General features: G+C 44.8%; 2 protein-coding genes across 5 annotated transcripts; one reads left to right on the top strand and one right to left on the bottom strand.

The window, feature by feature from the left end:
• Positions 1–411: 411 nt before the first annotated feature.
• Positions 412–2,333, bottom strand: pmvk (phosphomevalonate kinase). Its single transcript, XM_063486809.1, has 5 exons — positions 2,023–2,333; positions 1,626–1,689; positions 1,056–1,208; positions 854–983; positions 412–773 (listed from the first exon to the last, which is right to left on the bottom strand). Exons 1-5 carry the CDS (start codon positions 2,115–2,117, stop codon positions 601–603), a joined length of 615 nt encoding a protein of 204 aa, XP_063342879.1. The 5' UTR covers positions 2,118–2,333; the 3' UTR covers positions 412–600.
• A 409-nt stretch (positions 2,334–2,742) lies between these two features.
• Positions 2,743–13,468, top strand: decr1 (2,4-dienoyl CoA reductase 1, mitochondrial). 4 transcript variants are annotated; one of them, XM_063486802.1, is made up of 10 exons: positions 2,743–2,864; positions 11,108–11,307; positions 11,739–11,796; positions 11,878–11,964; positions 12,047–12,194; positions 12,367–12,466; positions 12,579–12,651; positions 12,742–12,852; positions 13,014–13,076; positions 13,182–13,468. In XM_063486802.1, exons 1-10 carry the CDS (start codon positions 2,799–2,801, stop codon positions 13,239–13,241), a joined length of 966 nt encoding a protein of 321 aa, XP_063342872.1. In that variant the 5' UTR covers positions 2,743–2,798; the 3' UTR covers positions 13,242–13,468. The 4 variants fall into 4 exon arrangements, with proteins under 4 accessions (XP_063342872.1, XP_063342871.1, XP_063342873.1 ...); XM_063486801.1 differs by having other exon boundaries at positions 2,744–2,864; positions 12,742–12,888; XM_063486803.1 differs by having other exon boundaries at positions 2,844–2,955; positions 12,742–12,888.
• Positions 13,469–14,313: the final 845 nt, after the last annotated feature.

The following is a 14,313-nucleotide window of genomic DNA, read 5'->3' as shown; positions in this document are numbered from 1 at the left end:
AGTACACGTACGACTCGAGCAGACGTCCGCAGGAGAGTTTAAAAACTGACACCAGGTCAGCTTTAGGCTCAGAGTCTGAAAACCTGGTCACGTTCTAGTGACTCAAAGTGCAAACTTGGGTAAACTTTCAGGCTTGTGGAACAGGCGTGTGCTGAGAGCCGGTGAAATGGCTCCTTTTACTACACCAGCGTTGTCTTCCAGCTGCAGAGCCACGTTCATTCAACATCTGCTGGACTGCAGTACTAAAGTAGGAACCGCAGAGTTTGGAACGAAGCCTCGGCTGTCATCTTTCTCATTGAAATCATTGATTTAACCTGCTCAGACCAGCAGAGGGCGCTCGTACACCAGCAACAGCTGAGGGGGACTACAAACTACTACAAACTTCTAAAAACAAAAACACAGGGCCGGAACAGGTGTTAAATAAAACTTTATTGATCAGCTGAACAATAAAGTTTTGTAGTTCATCCTGCTGAAAGCATGCCGTCCTCCCTTCTTTAAACATGCCGGACCACCTGCAGCAGCTGCTCTGAAACACCTGAGCTGCAGGTTAGGTCAACCTGTTAGTTCTGTGGGCGGGACCACCTGATCAGTCACTGATGATCAGCTTTGATTTACTGATGATGATGATGATGATGTTGAAGCTGCTTCCTCAGCAAGCTGCAAGATTGGACGCAGCTGCTTGTCCAACGAGGGGGCGTCGGCTTCATTAATTACAATCCAATCAAATTCAACTCCGTTGTCCAGACCGCACTCCGACTCTGCATCGTCGACACCTGAGAGACCGAGATGGGCAGACAGGTGAGACGGAAAAAGTTGAGAGAAACAAACGGTTAGTGGGAGGATTCAGTCTCACCTGCAGTGAAGCTCCACCCCCTCTGTGACCTGGTCTTCTCTGAACTTTGAACTCTGACACTTTGAGTCTGTTGAGGAAACTCTGCCTGGAACCACTGCAGGTCCGAGAGCCGCCGCGCGTCGCTCACCACCTGACCAATCACAGAGCAGAGCTCAGCTGTCTGAAGGATGACATCACAGCAACATGATCCACGCTCACCTACCCACACTGGTTGGCAGGCTCCTCTGCTCGCCAGGCGACAGAAGAAGCCGGGGTCCTGGCGGCGGCGAGATTCTCCCCAGCGAATCATGTCAGCTCGATACTGCTCCTTATAAGGTCCAGGACCCATCAACTGGTCCAGGTCCAGACCGTGTTCCTGCAGAACCAGAACCAGGGTGAGAACCAGAACCAGCCTTCTTGTGTCTGGCTGTGGTTTATCAGCTTCAGGTACAGTAGCAAACTGGCAGGTATGATGAGGTGTGACCCCGAATGGGCTGTTTCACCTGTGAGAGGTCACCTCACACATGTCTGAGTACGAATATAAGCTGCTGCTGGAGGATGTGGTCCATGAGGTGGTTCCCAGGAACCTTCTGGAGATCAAACCTGCTGCCACACTCGCACATCCTCCATCGTCATCAGCCTGAGCTCACCTTAAGGAGCTCCGAGACCTGGACACCTGTACGGTCACCCACCTTAATCCAGGAGAACCAGTTGGCCGGGGATCTGAACTCATGACCTCCAGGTAAAGTGCAGACATTTGTGTGAAGGTGCATCTGGAGCAGGTGAGTCTCACCTGAGCATACTGCTCCTTTAGGGGTCCAGACAGGCGCAGGATGCAGCAGACGTCAGAGCCCAACCTGCAACACGTCACGGTCAGCGCAGTGAGGTAAACATGGACAGGTGTCCAAGTGCTCCAGGTGTTTGTGTTTTAAACAACAAACACTCAGAAACACAAATAACAAATATTTACAACTGCACAGGTACAAGTACAAGGTTAACATTAAGAAAGGCGGATTTAAAAATTAGATCGTGATATAATGATGATGATGATGGTGGCGGTGGGTTATCTTATACAAACAGTGCAGCTTGTTGTTCTCTGGTTTTAGTTGTAATGGAGCTAAAACTGGGTCCAAAATCTGCTGTGAAAATTTAAATGTTTCTTGTTGCTGAATTATTCCAGGTGTGTTTACCTCTTCTGGATCAGCTCCGCCACGTAATCTTTTCCGGACTTCCTCTTCCCGCTGAAGACCAGAACCAGGCTGGGCTCGGAGACCCGGTCCTCCATTGCTGATCAATCCTCTCATTCAGCTCCGCGCGCATCGATCAGCTTCTGTTTATCAGTTCAGATTTCCGGTCGGACCATGACGGACCGGAACCGTAACTGGCCCATTAGACAGGAAGGAACAAAACCAAAGTCCTCCCAGAGCGCAGGTCATCAGTCACCGAAGCTTCATCAGATCAATTATCAATACCAAACCGACTGGCCATCGATCTGCGACGCGTCAAGCTGTTTGCGGACAAAACGGAGCTCCGTTTGAGTAACGCAATAGCAATATTACGGTAACACGTGATCGTCGTCAGATGTGGACTGAACCACTGTGCAGGGAGGAGGGGGTGTCTCTGTTTCGTCACTGCTAACGTAAATAAAGAAAGAGCGAGGCTAAAAAAAAACAAACAAACTTTGATTGAAAATTAGAATAAAAAAAACAGATTAGAGGTGAGTTTAGCTAAAAACTAGAAACTTTATATTAAAAAAAAAAATAAAACCAGGAGATCAATAATCGTCATCATCATCAAGGACCAAATCTAATACAACCTTTCACTCAGAAATGGAACAAATTCTAATCCGGGTCAGTCCCGAGTGAATCCCGAGCAGTAACCGGACTGGGAGCTTTCGTTTTGACGTTCCCGCCGCTCCTGCTTTACTTAGTACGACCCGTCATGACGTCTTCGTGAGCCGACGAAGATGGCGGCGCGTGTCGTGGGGAGAGCAGGCAGGCTCGCGGCAGTCGTAAGGAGCTCCGCTGTGCGCGTGAGGGAAAAAAAACTTCTATTATGCAGCACTTTGTTGATGCCCTCACTCGGGCGTCTGTGACGTCAGAAAGCGGATTGTTTGAGCGATGGTAGAGTAAATAAGTTTTTTTTAGGGTATTGACCTTTCACCCAGCTATCGCATGTCCACCCGAGGCGCGTGCGCACAGGCAGCTGAGTGGTTGATTAGAAGTTCCTATGAATTCAGCCAGATGTGAGCAGATGTTTCCTGAGCTCTACACTGACAGCACACTGTAAATGTCAGGGATGTATTAGATTATAAGGCAATGCGTATTTTATATTTCTCACTAATTTTCCCCCTGTCTCAGTTATTGTGCTGAAGTGTGGGGGAATACATATGCCAGTAATATAAAACCTTTATACTTGTTACAGAAGAAAGTGGTACGAATGGTTCATAATGTGAAATATAGAACATACAAATAATCTGTTTATAAAATCGAAATTGTTGAAATTATAAGATTTGGGTGGGTGGCTGTAGCTCAGTTGGCAGAGCAGGTCAGCCACTGATCAGAAGGTCAGTGGTTCGATCCCAGGCTGACTCCTGGCTGCATGCCAAATATCCTTGGGCAAGATACTAACCCCATGTTTGCCTACTGGTGGTGGTCAGAGGGCCCGGTGGCGCCAGTGTCCGGCAGCCTCGCCTCTGTCAGTGCGCCCCAGGGCAGCTTTGGCTACAATGTAGCTTGCCACTGCCTAGGGCTGCACGATTTTGCATAAAATGAGAATCACGATTTTTTTGCTTAGAATTGAGATCACGATTCTCTCACGATTTTCTTTTCCAATATAAATATTTATTGGGTTTAAATCTGGGACTCTCGGCCATTTGACCTTAGAACTGAAGAAGCTTCTCGGATGAGAGGTGAAACGTCTTCAAGCAACTTTAAGAAGTCCAGACGCTTTTCTTTGCTAACTCCTTTGACTACGATGACCTGGATGACTGAGAACCTTCACAGACATTTATTGCACTTATTAACTGCACATCAACTTCGTAACAGTTGAAACTGAACATAAAAACAATAAATAAACATAAAAACAATAAATGCCTCACATTTTGTGGTTGCCGCAAAATGTTGTACTGCTTGAAATTCCGTTTTCACCGTTGCTCGACACTGCGTGTATAGAGCAGGTAGTGCAACAATAGAAAAATAGTTGCGGGACGGCACTGTGTAGCGTTTGTCTAGGGTGTTGATCATTTTCCTAAATCCCTCGTTTTGCACAGTGTTGATATATCTTTGGTCAGGTGATAAGTAATAGCATCCGTAATTTCTTTGTGCCTGCGGGAGTTCGACGTGTATAGGGAAGCGCTGTATAAGGTTCCCGTTATGTTTGGGTGGTTGACCGGGACGAATTTTCTCCTGTCACTTTCTCGTCATCCCTGACGTGTTCTCCGTTGTTTTTCCCTGCCAATTTGAGCATCACGGCACAGCTTCTGTATCACGTGGTATAAGGCTCCGCCCTTGTCATTTGTTGAGCAGGAAGAGTGAGCGCTTGTTTTCATGCAGATTACGTCCCGGATCAAAATGCGGTACAATCGTCGTCGTCTTTTTTTTTTTTTAAATCGTTGTCATTTGGAAATGAGATCGCACATAAGTATGAATCGAGATCGCGATTTTCTAACGATTAATCGTGCAGCCCTACCACTGCCAGTGTGTGAATGTGTGTGTGAATGGGTGAATGACTGAATGTAGTGTAAAGCGCTTTGGGGTCCTTAGGGACTGAGTAAAGCGCTATACAAATGCAGGCCATTTACCATTTAGTGAAATTACAAACATTATTAATCATGTTCAAGGCAAAAAATAATACATTACCTCTGAAGTTACAAAGTTTATTTGTATTGTGTTCAGGAAGTGGGGATTGTAGAAGGAAATTTTATTTGAGGCCTCAGTTTGCCCGGACCAGACAAAGGCAAGTGTGTCCGACAGTTAGCGGTATAAAAACATGGAATTCTCTTCATGATAATCTTAAGAGTTGTACAAATATACACCGTTTTAAAATGTGTTACATGCTTAAAACGATAGCTCAATATGAAGAACATGAAAGTAATCTGGGCTAAATGTGGAAGGAACAGTTCTTCTGTGCCATCAAGTAGAATCAGAATCATAGAGACTTTATTTATCCCCAAGGGGCAATTAACATACAACAGAGCAGCATGACGTTGAAGATGAGGACAGGGCATAAACAGGCAATAAGAGTGAGATAATAAATACACAGAATATACACAGTTTTAAAATTTTACAGTTTTAAAATTAAAGTGACTGAAGGTGAATAAATAACTGTAAGTGAATGAAGTGTCGGTAGTATAAAAAGAGAGTAGTTTATGTTTCTGGTGTGGGAAATGGTCTCATCGGCTGGAGTTAAAAAGCAGAGTGGCTTTGGGGACAAAGGTGGCTCTCCTCCTCTCAGTCCTGCAGGAAATGCAGCGGAGGCGCCGCCCAGAGGGGAGCCGTTGAAATGCGGGGTGAAGAATGTGAGAGGGCTCGTTGATGATTTTGGCTGCCTGTCTGAGGGCCTGTTGGCTGAAAACCTGTGCCAGAGTAGTATTTTTGTAGTATTTTATATTAGTAGAATTGTATATTGTTGATTATATTCATTTGTTGTTTTGTTTTGCATTGTTAAATATAGATAAATGTTAGAGTGTGCCCACTTGTAAGATTAATTGGAGTTCAGATAGGGGGCAGGTGCTTTTAACAATTTATTCTTCTTCCTGCTCCTTTTCACCCATGGGTGCAGTGCTATATTAATGAGAAATGAGGACTTGTGTGAAGGAAATGAAATACTGCTGAACCATGTGTGAAACAAATAAAAAAAAAAAAATGGAATGAAAATGCCGTCTTTATGTTAGACACTACACCAGGGGACGGCAACCCTGGGCACGCGTGCCACAGCTGGCACGCGAAGGGTTAACTGATGGCACGACATGCAGTAAATTAATCTGAGAAGGTGCATTAAAAAATAAATGGCCGGGCCAGCGGTGCACATCGCAGATTAGCTCGCATACACACATTAGTTGTGCCTCTTCTTAATGACGGTATGTTAGCTAACAACCCCGACTACCAGACTCAACTTGTAATTGGCTAAAAATAACTTAGCCTACCGGTGAGAGGGACGTTGCTAGCTGGCAGTTTTTTCAAGCGATGTTGAAATTTCCACATTCCAACACTTCAAATGCTTCAGGAGCTGTCCGCACAGCGCAGCATCAGCACCATGGAAATACACGGATACATCCGAAGACTCGAGACAGAATTCACAATGCGACTTTCAGGTGTATGGACTAATGTTTTCTTTTCTGATCAAACCAGAAAGCAGCTGGATTTGTCTCTCATTAACTGGATGGACACAGAGGACATCGAAATGCAGCTCATTGAAATAAAAAGCTCGACTCTGTGGGGGTCAAAGTTTGCAGAACTACAGACACAGCTGGAATCTACAGTTGTGCGTGTTCATGGAGCTGCATTTTCACCTGCTGGACATCACTACCTGACAAGTTTAACTGTCTTCAGAACATTGCAGAGGCCTTATGTAGAGCCAAATACTGTCAATATCTGTGTGAGCAGATTTTCTCTCACATGAGTGTCCTCAGGTAGCCGTCTGAATGCTGGACACTCGGAGACCTGTGTCTCTGATTGGGGGACCAGAGATCACATTAACACGTGTATCTCTGTGTTAGAGTTGGATGTCTTGAGACCAGTCTTGGTCTCGAGACCACTTTTACGTGGTCTTGGTCTTGCCTTGGTCTCGGATCCCTCGGTCTTGTCTTGGTCTCGCTGTCTCGGTCTTGCTGTCTCAGATCGACGTAGTGGTCGGGAGATTTGGAGTCAACCATCGGGGGGGGGGGCTTACTGGGCTTAAGCCCGGGTCATTTTTTGAGAAGCCCGGGGTTTTTGGAGTGTAATTTGTTTCATAGTTAGATGCCTGACTGACAACTGTATAAAACAAAAACTACACACAATAGTCGAAGCACATAGCGCACAGTCCTAAATTCCCCCTAATTTTGGTATGATCCGAGCTCAGGCACTAGGCGACGGAGCACAGCATGTGAGCGAGGGGGGAGGAGCTGCTGCCTGCGAGTTTGCTGTAGGAGAAGCGCAGCCAGGCAGACAGAGGAGAGCTTAAGTTTGAGCAGGTACCAACGCAAATCATTCGTACTGTACAAATAATGTAAATATGACGGTGTATCACAAAAGATATCAAACTGATCACTTGACCCATATTACGTTACTTGCTCTTCGAGTGAACCAACAAATGTTGAAATGAAAAGCCGAACAACAACAATGCTGTTTTTTAGAGTCTTAGCTTACATGTGTGTTTATTTCATATTTTCAGTTGTTACCCTCCACGGCTAAACAAACTCTCTAAACCGGTTTCAGTTTCCACTCCAGCTTCCTTCTGTAATTGTCCTTAGCCTCTCTGATCTTGTCCTTTAGTAACACCTGGACTTTCCTCACCTCCTCTTTATTGCCCCCTCTGAAAGCCCTCTTCTTGTTGTTGAGGAGGGCCTCGATGTCCTTAGTCACCCACGGCTTGTTATTTGGGTAACAATGAACAGTCTGAGCTGGAACAATGGAGTCGGTGCAGAAAGTTATGTAGTCTGTGATACACTCAGTTAGCCCATTGATGTCCTCGGCGTGAGGCTCACAGAGTGTTTCCCAGTCGGTCACCTCGAAACAGCCCTGTAGTTCCTCTAAGGCCTCCTCTGACCACCTCCTAACGCTCCTCATGGTCACAGGTTCCCTCCTCACAATTGGTACATAGCGGGGGGTGAGGTGAATCAGGTTATGATCTGACCTACCAAGTGGGGGGAGGGAGGAGGAGCTGTATGCATCCTTTACATTAGCATACAGCAGATCTAGAATTTTCTCTCCCCTGGTGGGACAGTCCACATATTGTCTGAATGTTGGTAGTGTATTGTCCAGTGATACATGGTTGAAGTCACCCGAGATCACAATAAAGGCACTCGGGTGCTGAGTCTGTAACCGGGCTATGGCAGAGTGGATAGTGTCACATGCAGCTGTGGGGTTAGCAGAGGGAGGAACATAAACAGCCACCAAGATGACGTGAGAGAATTCCCTGGGTAAATAATACGGCCTGAGTCCAACAGCACACAGTTCAATGTCCGGGCAACAAATCCTTTCTTTGATTGTTATGTTGGCAGGGTTACACCACCGGTTGTTAACTAAAACAGCAAGCCCACCTCCTTTCCGCTTACCGCTAGCAATGCTGTCCCTGTCTGCTCGAACAGTGTGGAAGCCTTCCACGAAAGCATTCTCGTCGGGAATGTCCTGGTGCATCCATGATTCGGTGAAACACATCAGGCTACACTCTCGGTATTCCCTCTGACTCCGTACCAGCGCTGAGAGCTCGTCGATTTTATTTGATAACGATCGCACATTTCCCATCACGATAGACGGCAGACACGGTTTATACCTCCTCCTCGCTTCGAGCCTCCGCTGTCTCACCGTCTCCTTCTTTCTTCTCTTCTGTCCTTGACCTCTGCATCCCCGATGTGTTTTCCTCCAAATTTCAGCTGGTACTTCTGCGGGCCTGGCCAGCGAGCCGGCCGGCATCAGGGTGATCAGCTGATCTCTGGAGTAAACAGTCCGTGCGTGTAGGAGATGTGCCGCGGTCCCGTTCCTTGATAAAAGTAATAGTTCCACGGCCACCAGAAGAAGAAAAACTCTCTCAATCCACATGATTGAGTGAAAGATAATAAACGGATGAAAATACAAGTCAGAAAAAAAAGAATACGTAAGAAAACAGAGCTAAACTAAGAGAAAAAGCAACAGTCAAGTGGAGCATGTGTCTGTCCTCTCAGTAAGTGAGAGAGACAGTAGACAGCGGTGAGGAGGGCTGTGCGGGTGCATCATGAATGCATGTGTTTCACCTGTAAACGAAGCAGCATCTGGCTGCAGTTTAAAGACTTTTTTTTTTGTCTTGGTCTTGGTCTCGTCTCGACTTGGTCTTGGTCTTGTCTTGGTCTCGGTTTAGGCGGTCTTGACTAGGGCTGGGCCATATTATACCGTTCACGGTAATACCAGTATAATGTTAGGCAACGATAAGAAAATGAAATATCGCGATAGGATATGAGTAAAACGTGCATGCGCAGTGCCTTTGTTTTCATACGTACATGGCCGATTGTTGAGTGAAACAGATGAACCAGAATTGGTTTGTAAAAATGGTGCAACTTCAGTGATGTGGAACTGGTTTGGTGTTTGTCCGTCAGATACACGACAAAGCACATTTTTTTGCAGAACATGCAAGCGGGCCGTCGTTATTGCCGTATTTGTTGGACTAAGATGCTCTTAAATCTGGGAGTAATCTGGGTCCTAAACTCCGTATGCTTCAGGTCCCAAAGTCAAACGAACACTGCAGCATCACTGAGAGTTAAAAACTGTCTAAATTCTTTCATCTTTAATAAAACGATCAGCATTGCTGCTTTACCATGTTCTGTTAGCATGTTCTGACTGAGAGATTTCTGAAAAAATTCAAACGTACAGCTCTGCTATCACTTCCAACATAAATGAAGACAGGAAACTAAACAGCAGTGACGTTTGTAGGGTTACTGAAGTTGGGCTATAATGATGTGCTACGCGATAGCTAGCGACACAGCTATGTTAGCATAACATAAACAGTGAAGCTGGAGGATGAACGCTAACACTTTTCCACTTATAAAAGTTAACGTTAAGGTTCCTGATAGTTAGGGACAAATGCAATTGCATGGCAGGATGCTGTAAACGGACCAAACTTCAGTCAGGAGAACAACTGAGATAATCCATCCACAATACCAGGTTAGTCATTAATATACTGCAACAACATGGGAATAGAGCAGCTGTGAGAGAATACAGCATTAATGAATCAATGGTACAGAAGTGGAGGAAGCAAGAAGAATGAGTTGAATAAAGTTTGATTTATCTGACTGCTTTGTTTCGCTTAATGTGCCTTATAATCCCGTGCACCTTATGGTCCGAAAAATACGTATTTGACTTTTTTATTTGGCACACTGCAGTTTAATGTTGCAAAGCACCTCTTTTTAACTTCAGTGGATATTATACATGGTTATGCTCAGGATATGTCAGCACATTTCTACTGGAAATGCCTTTTGGTTAAACTGTCAGCAAGGAATTTGCATTTGCACTGTTAAATTTTTATATAGCTTAAATGCACATAAAAACCAGCTTCTTGTTTAAGTGAAAATAAATGGAAGGTTGTCTTTTTGCGCTAGTAATGTTGTGGAGTTGTATTTTGTCTCGCATCAATTATATCGTCAGTTATATCGTTATCGCAAATTTTCAAATATGTATCGTGATAAATATTTTTGGCCATATCGCCCTGCTCTAGTCTTGACTAAAAGTCTACCCTGTATTAACAAACATGCCATATTGGCCCAGTTTATTTTTCTTATTGTTGCGAGGAGACCACAAATAGCATTTGGATTTTCTGTTGTACAGTTCATTTGATGTTATGGATAAAAACTTTTTATCCTTTTTTTTGTTTCAAAATAGCGCATAACTATTCGCTGATAGCTGCCAACATCTGCGAACAAATATAATCTATAAACTGGTTCTATATAGTGTGTAACTGTTCATATAGAGCGTTATTACATTTATTGCTGATGCAGTCATATGGTACATTGACTTCTGAGGAAATTTTAGATGGCACTCATCATCAGAAAGGTTGCCGACCCCTGCTCTATACAACCATCATCAGCTAAAATTCATATGAATCTCTGCTACACTAGATGTAAGCTAACTGTGTTCTTTGCTTTAAACCATCACAGTGCAGCAAACTAACCTGTTTATCCTGCTCTAACCTGCAGAGGATTTTAAACAACACTTAGTCTGCCTCAGATTGATTTACAGCAGCTTTTACAATATGAAACAGCCGCACAGCTACTGTAACCTGCACATTTCCACTTTATTCTCCAAACGATTATTAACAGGTTTTTCTTAACTGATACTCCGTAGATCAATGAGACTGATCACAGTTTCATCAGAGTAAATAAGCATGCGATTGGTGGTGGTTAGATGAACTTCCTGTCAGGAGATTAATGAGATCAATAAGCCCCGACTCAGTTACACACTTCTTTACTAGAAGGACTCACCTGTCAGGTACATTTTGATGGTTCAAATTGGAAGAGTCTATCAATAAAGAGGCTAACTGATGCTCAGTGTAATCAGTAGCTCCTTTTATAGGATCGATGAAGTGATTAATCGTATGTGTTTGCAGCTCCAGTCGAGGCTCCACGGGTCAGCAGGTCTCCGCTCCGGGTCGCAGGCCAGCTTCTTTCCGCCCCTTAAAGACGCCATGCTGCCCTCTGGAAGCTTCAATAACCGTGTGGCCTTAATCACAGGAGGAGGGACGGGGCTGGGGCGCACCATGACTGCCACCCTGTCGCAGCTGGGAGCGCAGTGCATCATTGCTAGCAGGTTAGAGGTCACATGGCCATAATCTGTTTTAAATCTGATCGTCAGCGCAGGAACTGTAGATTTGAGCACGATGTTTGCAGAGATCCCGCAGAACCAGCTGGTGAAGGTGAAGGGAGGCACATTTAAACGGAAACGCATCGTTAACTTTAACCTCTCCACTCTCATTATTAAGAATCATCGTCACACTGAGGTTTACCTCCGAGTTATTTTTGATTGCAGGGAAAACATGTTTTCATACATGTGACCAGAATTCTAGAGAGCCTCTGAGTTCTCCTCTTCAATAACCCGACTTTATAGATGAATCGGTGCTTTATCATCAGAGCAACATTCGGATCTTCCTTCATCTCCTCTTTAAACCAAGCAGCCACCAGAACTCAAAACCAGCCGCGAGCACTGTCTGAACCCTGATTCCATCTTGGTTTGTGCTTCAGGAAGCTGGACGTCCTGCAGCGGACAGCTGAGGAGATCAGCAGCCAAACTGGAAACAAGGTCAGAACCAGAATCTGGATCCAGTACCAGACTCTGTGTAGTCTGTCCTGGTCCAAACGAGTTGTGTCTCTTTGTCCTCAGGTGCATGCGGTGCAGTGTGATGTCAGAGATCCTCAGGCCGTCTCTCAATGTGTCGATCAGATGGAGGCTCTGACTGGACTTCCTGATGTAAGCGCACGCACACCAAACACTCACCTAGGCCCCTCATTGGCTGACCCATACCCTAAACCTTCCATCCTGATTGGTGCAGGTAATAATCAACAATGCTGCAGGAAACTTTGTCTGTCCATCAGAACGTCTGTCGCCAAACGCCTGGAAGACCGTCACCGACATCGTCCTGAACGGGACAGCGTTTGTCACCTTGGAGCTCGGAAAGAGGCTGATCCAGAACCAGAAAGGTAGAAAAGCCTTTTCCTGTCCAGCTTTTGATTGTCTCTTTAGGCATAGAGTGCCGCCTTTTTTGGCATTCGAGACTTCTCTCCGAGATTCTGTTCAGATGTCTTTGACTGCCTCGCTCTCATCATGTGTGTCAGGTATGTTGCTGTCTGGTTCTTATTGTTGTTTGTTTAGGAGCATCCTTCCTTGCCATCACCACCATATATGCTGAGTCTGGTTCTGGTTTCGTGGTCCCGAGTGCTTCGGCAAAGGCCGGAGTTGAGGCGCTCTACAAGTAGGTTAAATTCCATTTTGATTTCGGAGGTCACTCTGTAAGGTTAGATGACCTTGAACGTCTCACAGCATCACCTGTGGTTAGCATTATTAGTGTTGTGGCTGTGTCTCAGGTCTCTGGCAGCAGAATGGGGGCGCTATGGCCACAGGTTCAACATCATCCAGCCTGGACCAATCAGAACAAAGGTACCACCCACGTGACTGTAGCGGCTGGTGTTTGTTATCTTCAGTTTGTTGTTGTTGTTTATGTTTTTTGGCTTGTTTGGGGGGTTTCAGGGGGCCTTCAGCCGTTTGGACCCAACTGGAGCCTTCGAGAAGACCATGGTCGACCGCATCCCAACGGGCCGACTCGGCACACCAGCTGAGATCGCAAACCTGGCGGCTTATGTGAGCAGCAACTATGCCTCCTGGATGTCTGGGGCTGTGAGTTTAAAATGACCTGGGGTCAAAGGTCAAACAGTTGTAGGGTTGGATGGTTCATGAGGTGCATTAATTGGTCAGATTGAACTTCCTGCTGAATGTAACAGGAACTGCGTGTTTGTTTTCAGGTGATTCGGTTTGATGGAGGAGAGTATGTGTCACTTGCAGGAGAGTTTAACGAACTGCGCAGTGTGAGTGTCGCATTGCCAGATTGCCCTCTGCCGATTTCACACCTGAATATTCAGTGACTCCACCTATTTACTGTATTAACATTTGTTCAACTCTTTGTGTCTCAGGTGACTCCCGATCAGTGGAAGATCCTGGAGGCGATGATCAGAAAGACCAAAGGATCCTGAAAGCACAGTGACGCTCATCATTGGACCACCACAGTCATTCAAACCACTCTCTGCAGTGACGATGTAATTATAAATCTGACAGATAAGATAAGTGAATGAAAGATCAATCAGCTGATCGTCAGTGCCCAACATGTTAGCTGTCAGCTGGGGTGAGGCTGTCACATGACTGTTTGCACATGCTCAGTGTAAATGCTTTGGACAGTTTGATAATAAAAAAGGTAATCTTCTGAGGTCTGAGTTTCTTTTTTGTTTTTGCTTTTTTATTTTTAACAGTTTTTATTCATTATCAGGAAAAGCAAAAAAACATAACAAAGCAGACAAACAAGAGGAAAAAAAACCCCAAAGGAAATCGCATGCATTAAAGTCATATACCTGTGCAAATACGCATATGGGGGAAAAACAGAAAAGAAAAAAAAACAGAAAGAAGAGAGAAACAAACAAACAAGAAAGAAACAAAAAAAGAAGGAAAAAATATTTTCATCCATTTACCCACAGATTTAGAAAAAAATCCCCCCCCCCCCCCCTCAACAGTTGGGACAGATCATTTGGCAAATAACTAAGCAAAGGGGACCAGACATTGAGAAACATCCTCATTTCCTCCTAAAACAGCAGCGGTTCTTTCATGAGGAATAACTTTAAACCACCATCCCTGTACCACAAAATCACAGAGGGAGGTTTATCCTTAACCCAGTTAATGAGAATACATTTCCTATCTAGCAACAATAGTTTATCACATAGTTTGCGCTGCAAGTAATTTAATGTTAATTCTTTTAAGGGTAGGCCGAAAAGAAAATATCCGGGGTCCCTTTGGAGCCGATTCTTAAAGATATTACTTAGTTCTTGAGATGTGGAACTCCAAAGTCTTTTGATTAATTTGCATTCCCAAAAGTAATGAAAAAAAAGTGCCAGTTTCTTTTTGACATTTACTACAGAGGGGGAAATAAGAGGTGCGATCTTATGCAAAACATTAGGAGCTATGTATAGGCGGTGTAGGATTTTGTATTGGGTTTCTCGCAAGCGGTTGCAAGTAAAAGTGGATCTACCTATGTTAATGTGCAAGACTGTGGAATTT

This window comes from Pelmatolapia mariae, linkage group LG10_11 (assembly GCF_036321145.2).
Source record: "Pelmatolapia mariae isolate MD_Pm_ZW linkage group LG10_11, Pm_UMD_F_2, whole genome shotgun sequence".
Taxonomy (NCBI): domain Eukaryota; kingdom Metazoa; phylum Chordata; class Actinopteri; order Cichliformes; family Cichlidae; genus Pelmatolapia; species Pelmatolapia mariae.
This window is presented reverse-complemented; position numbering and strand designations above follow the sequence as displayed.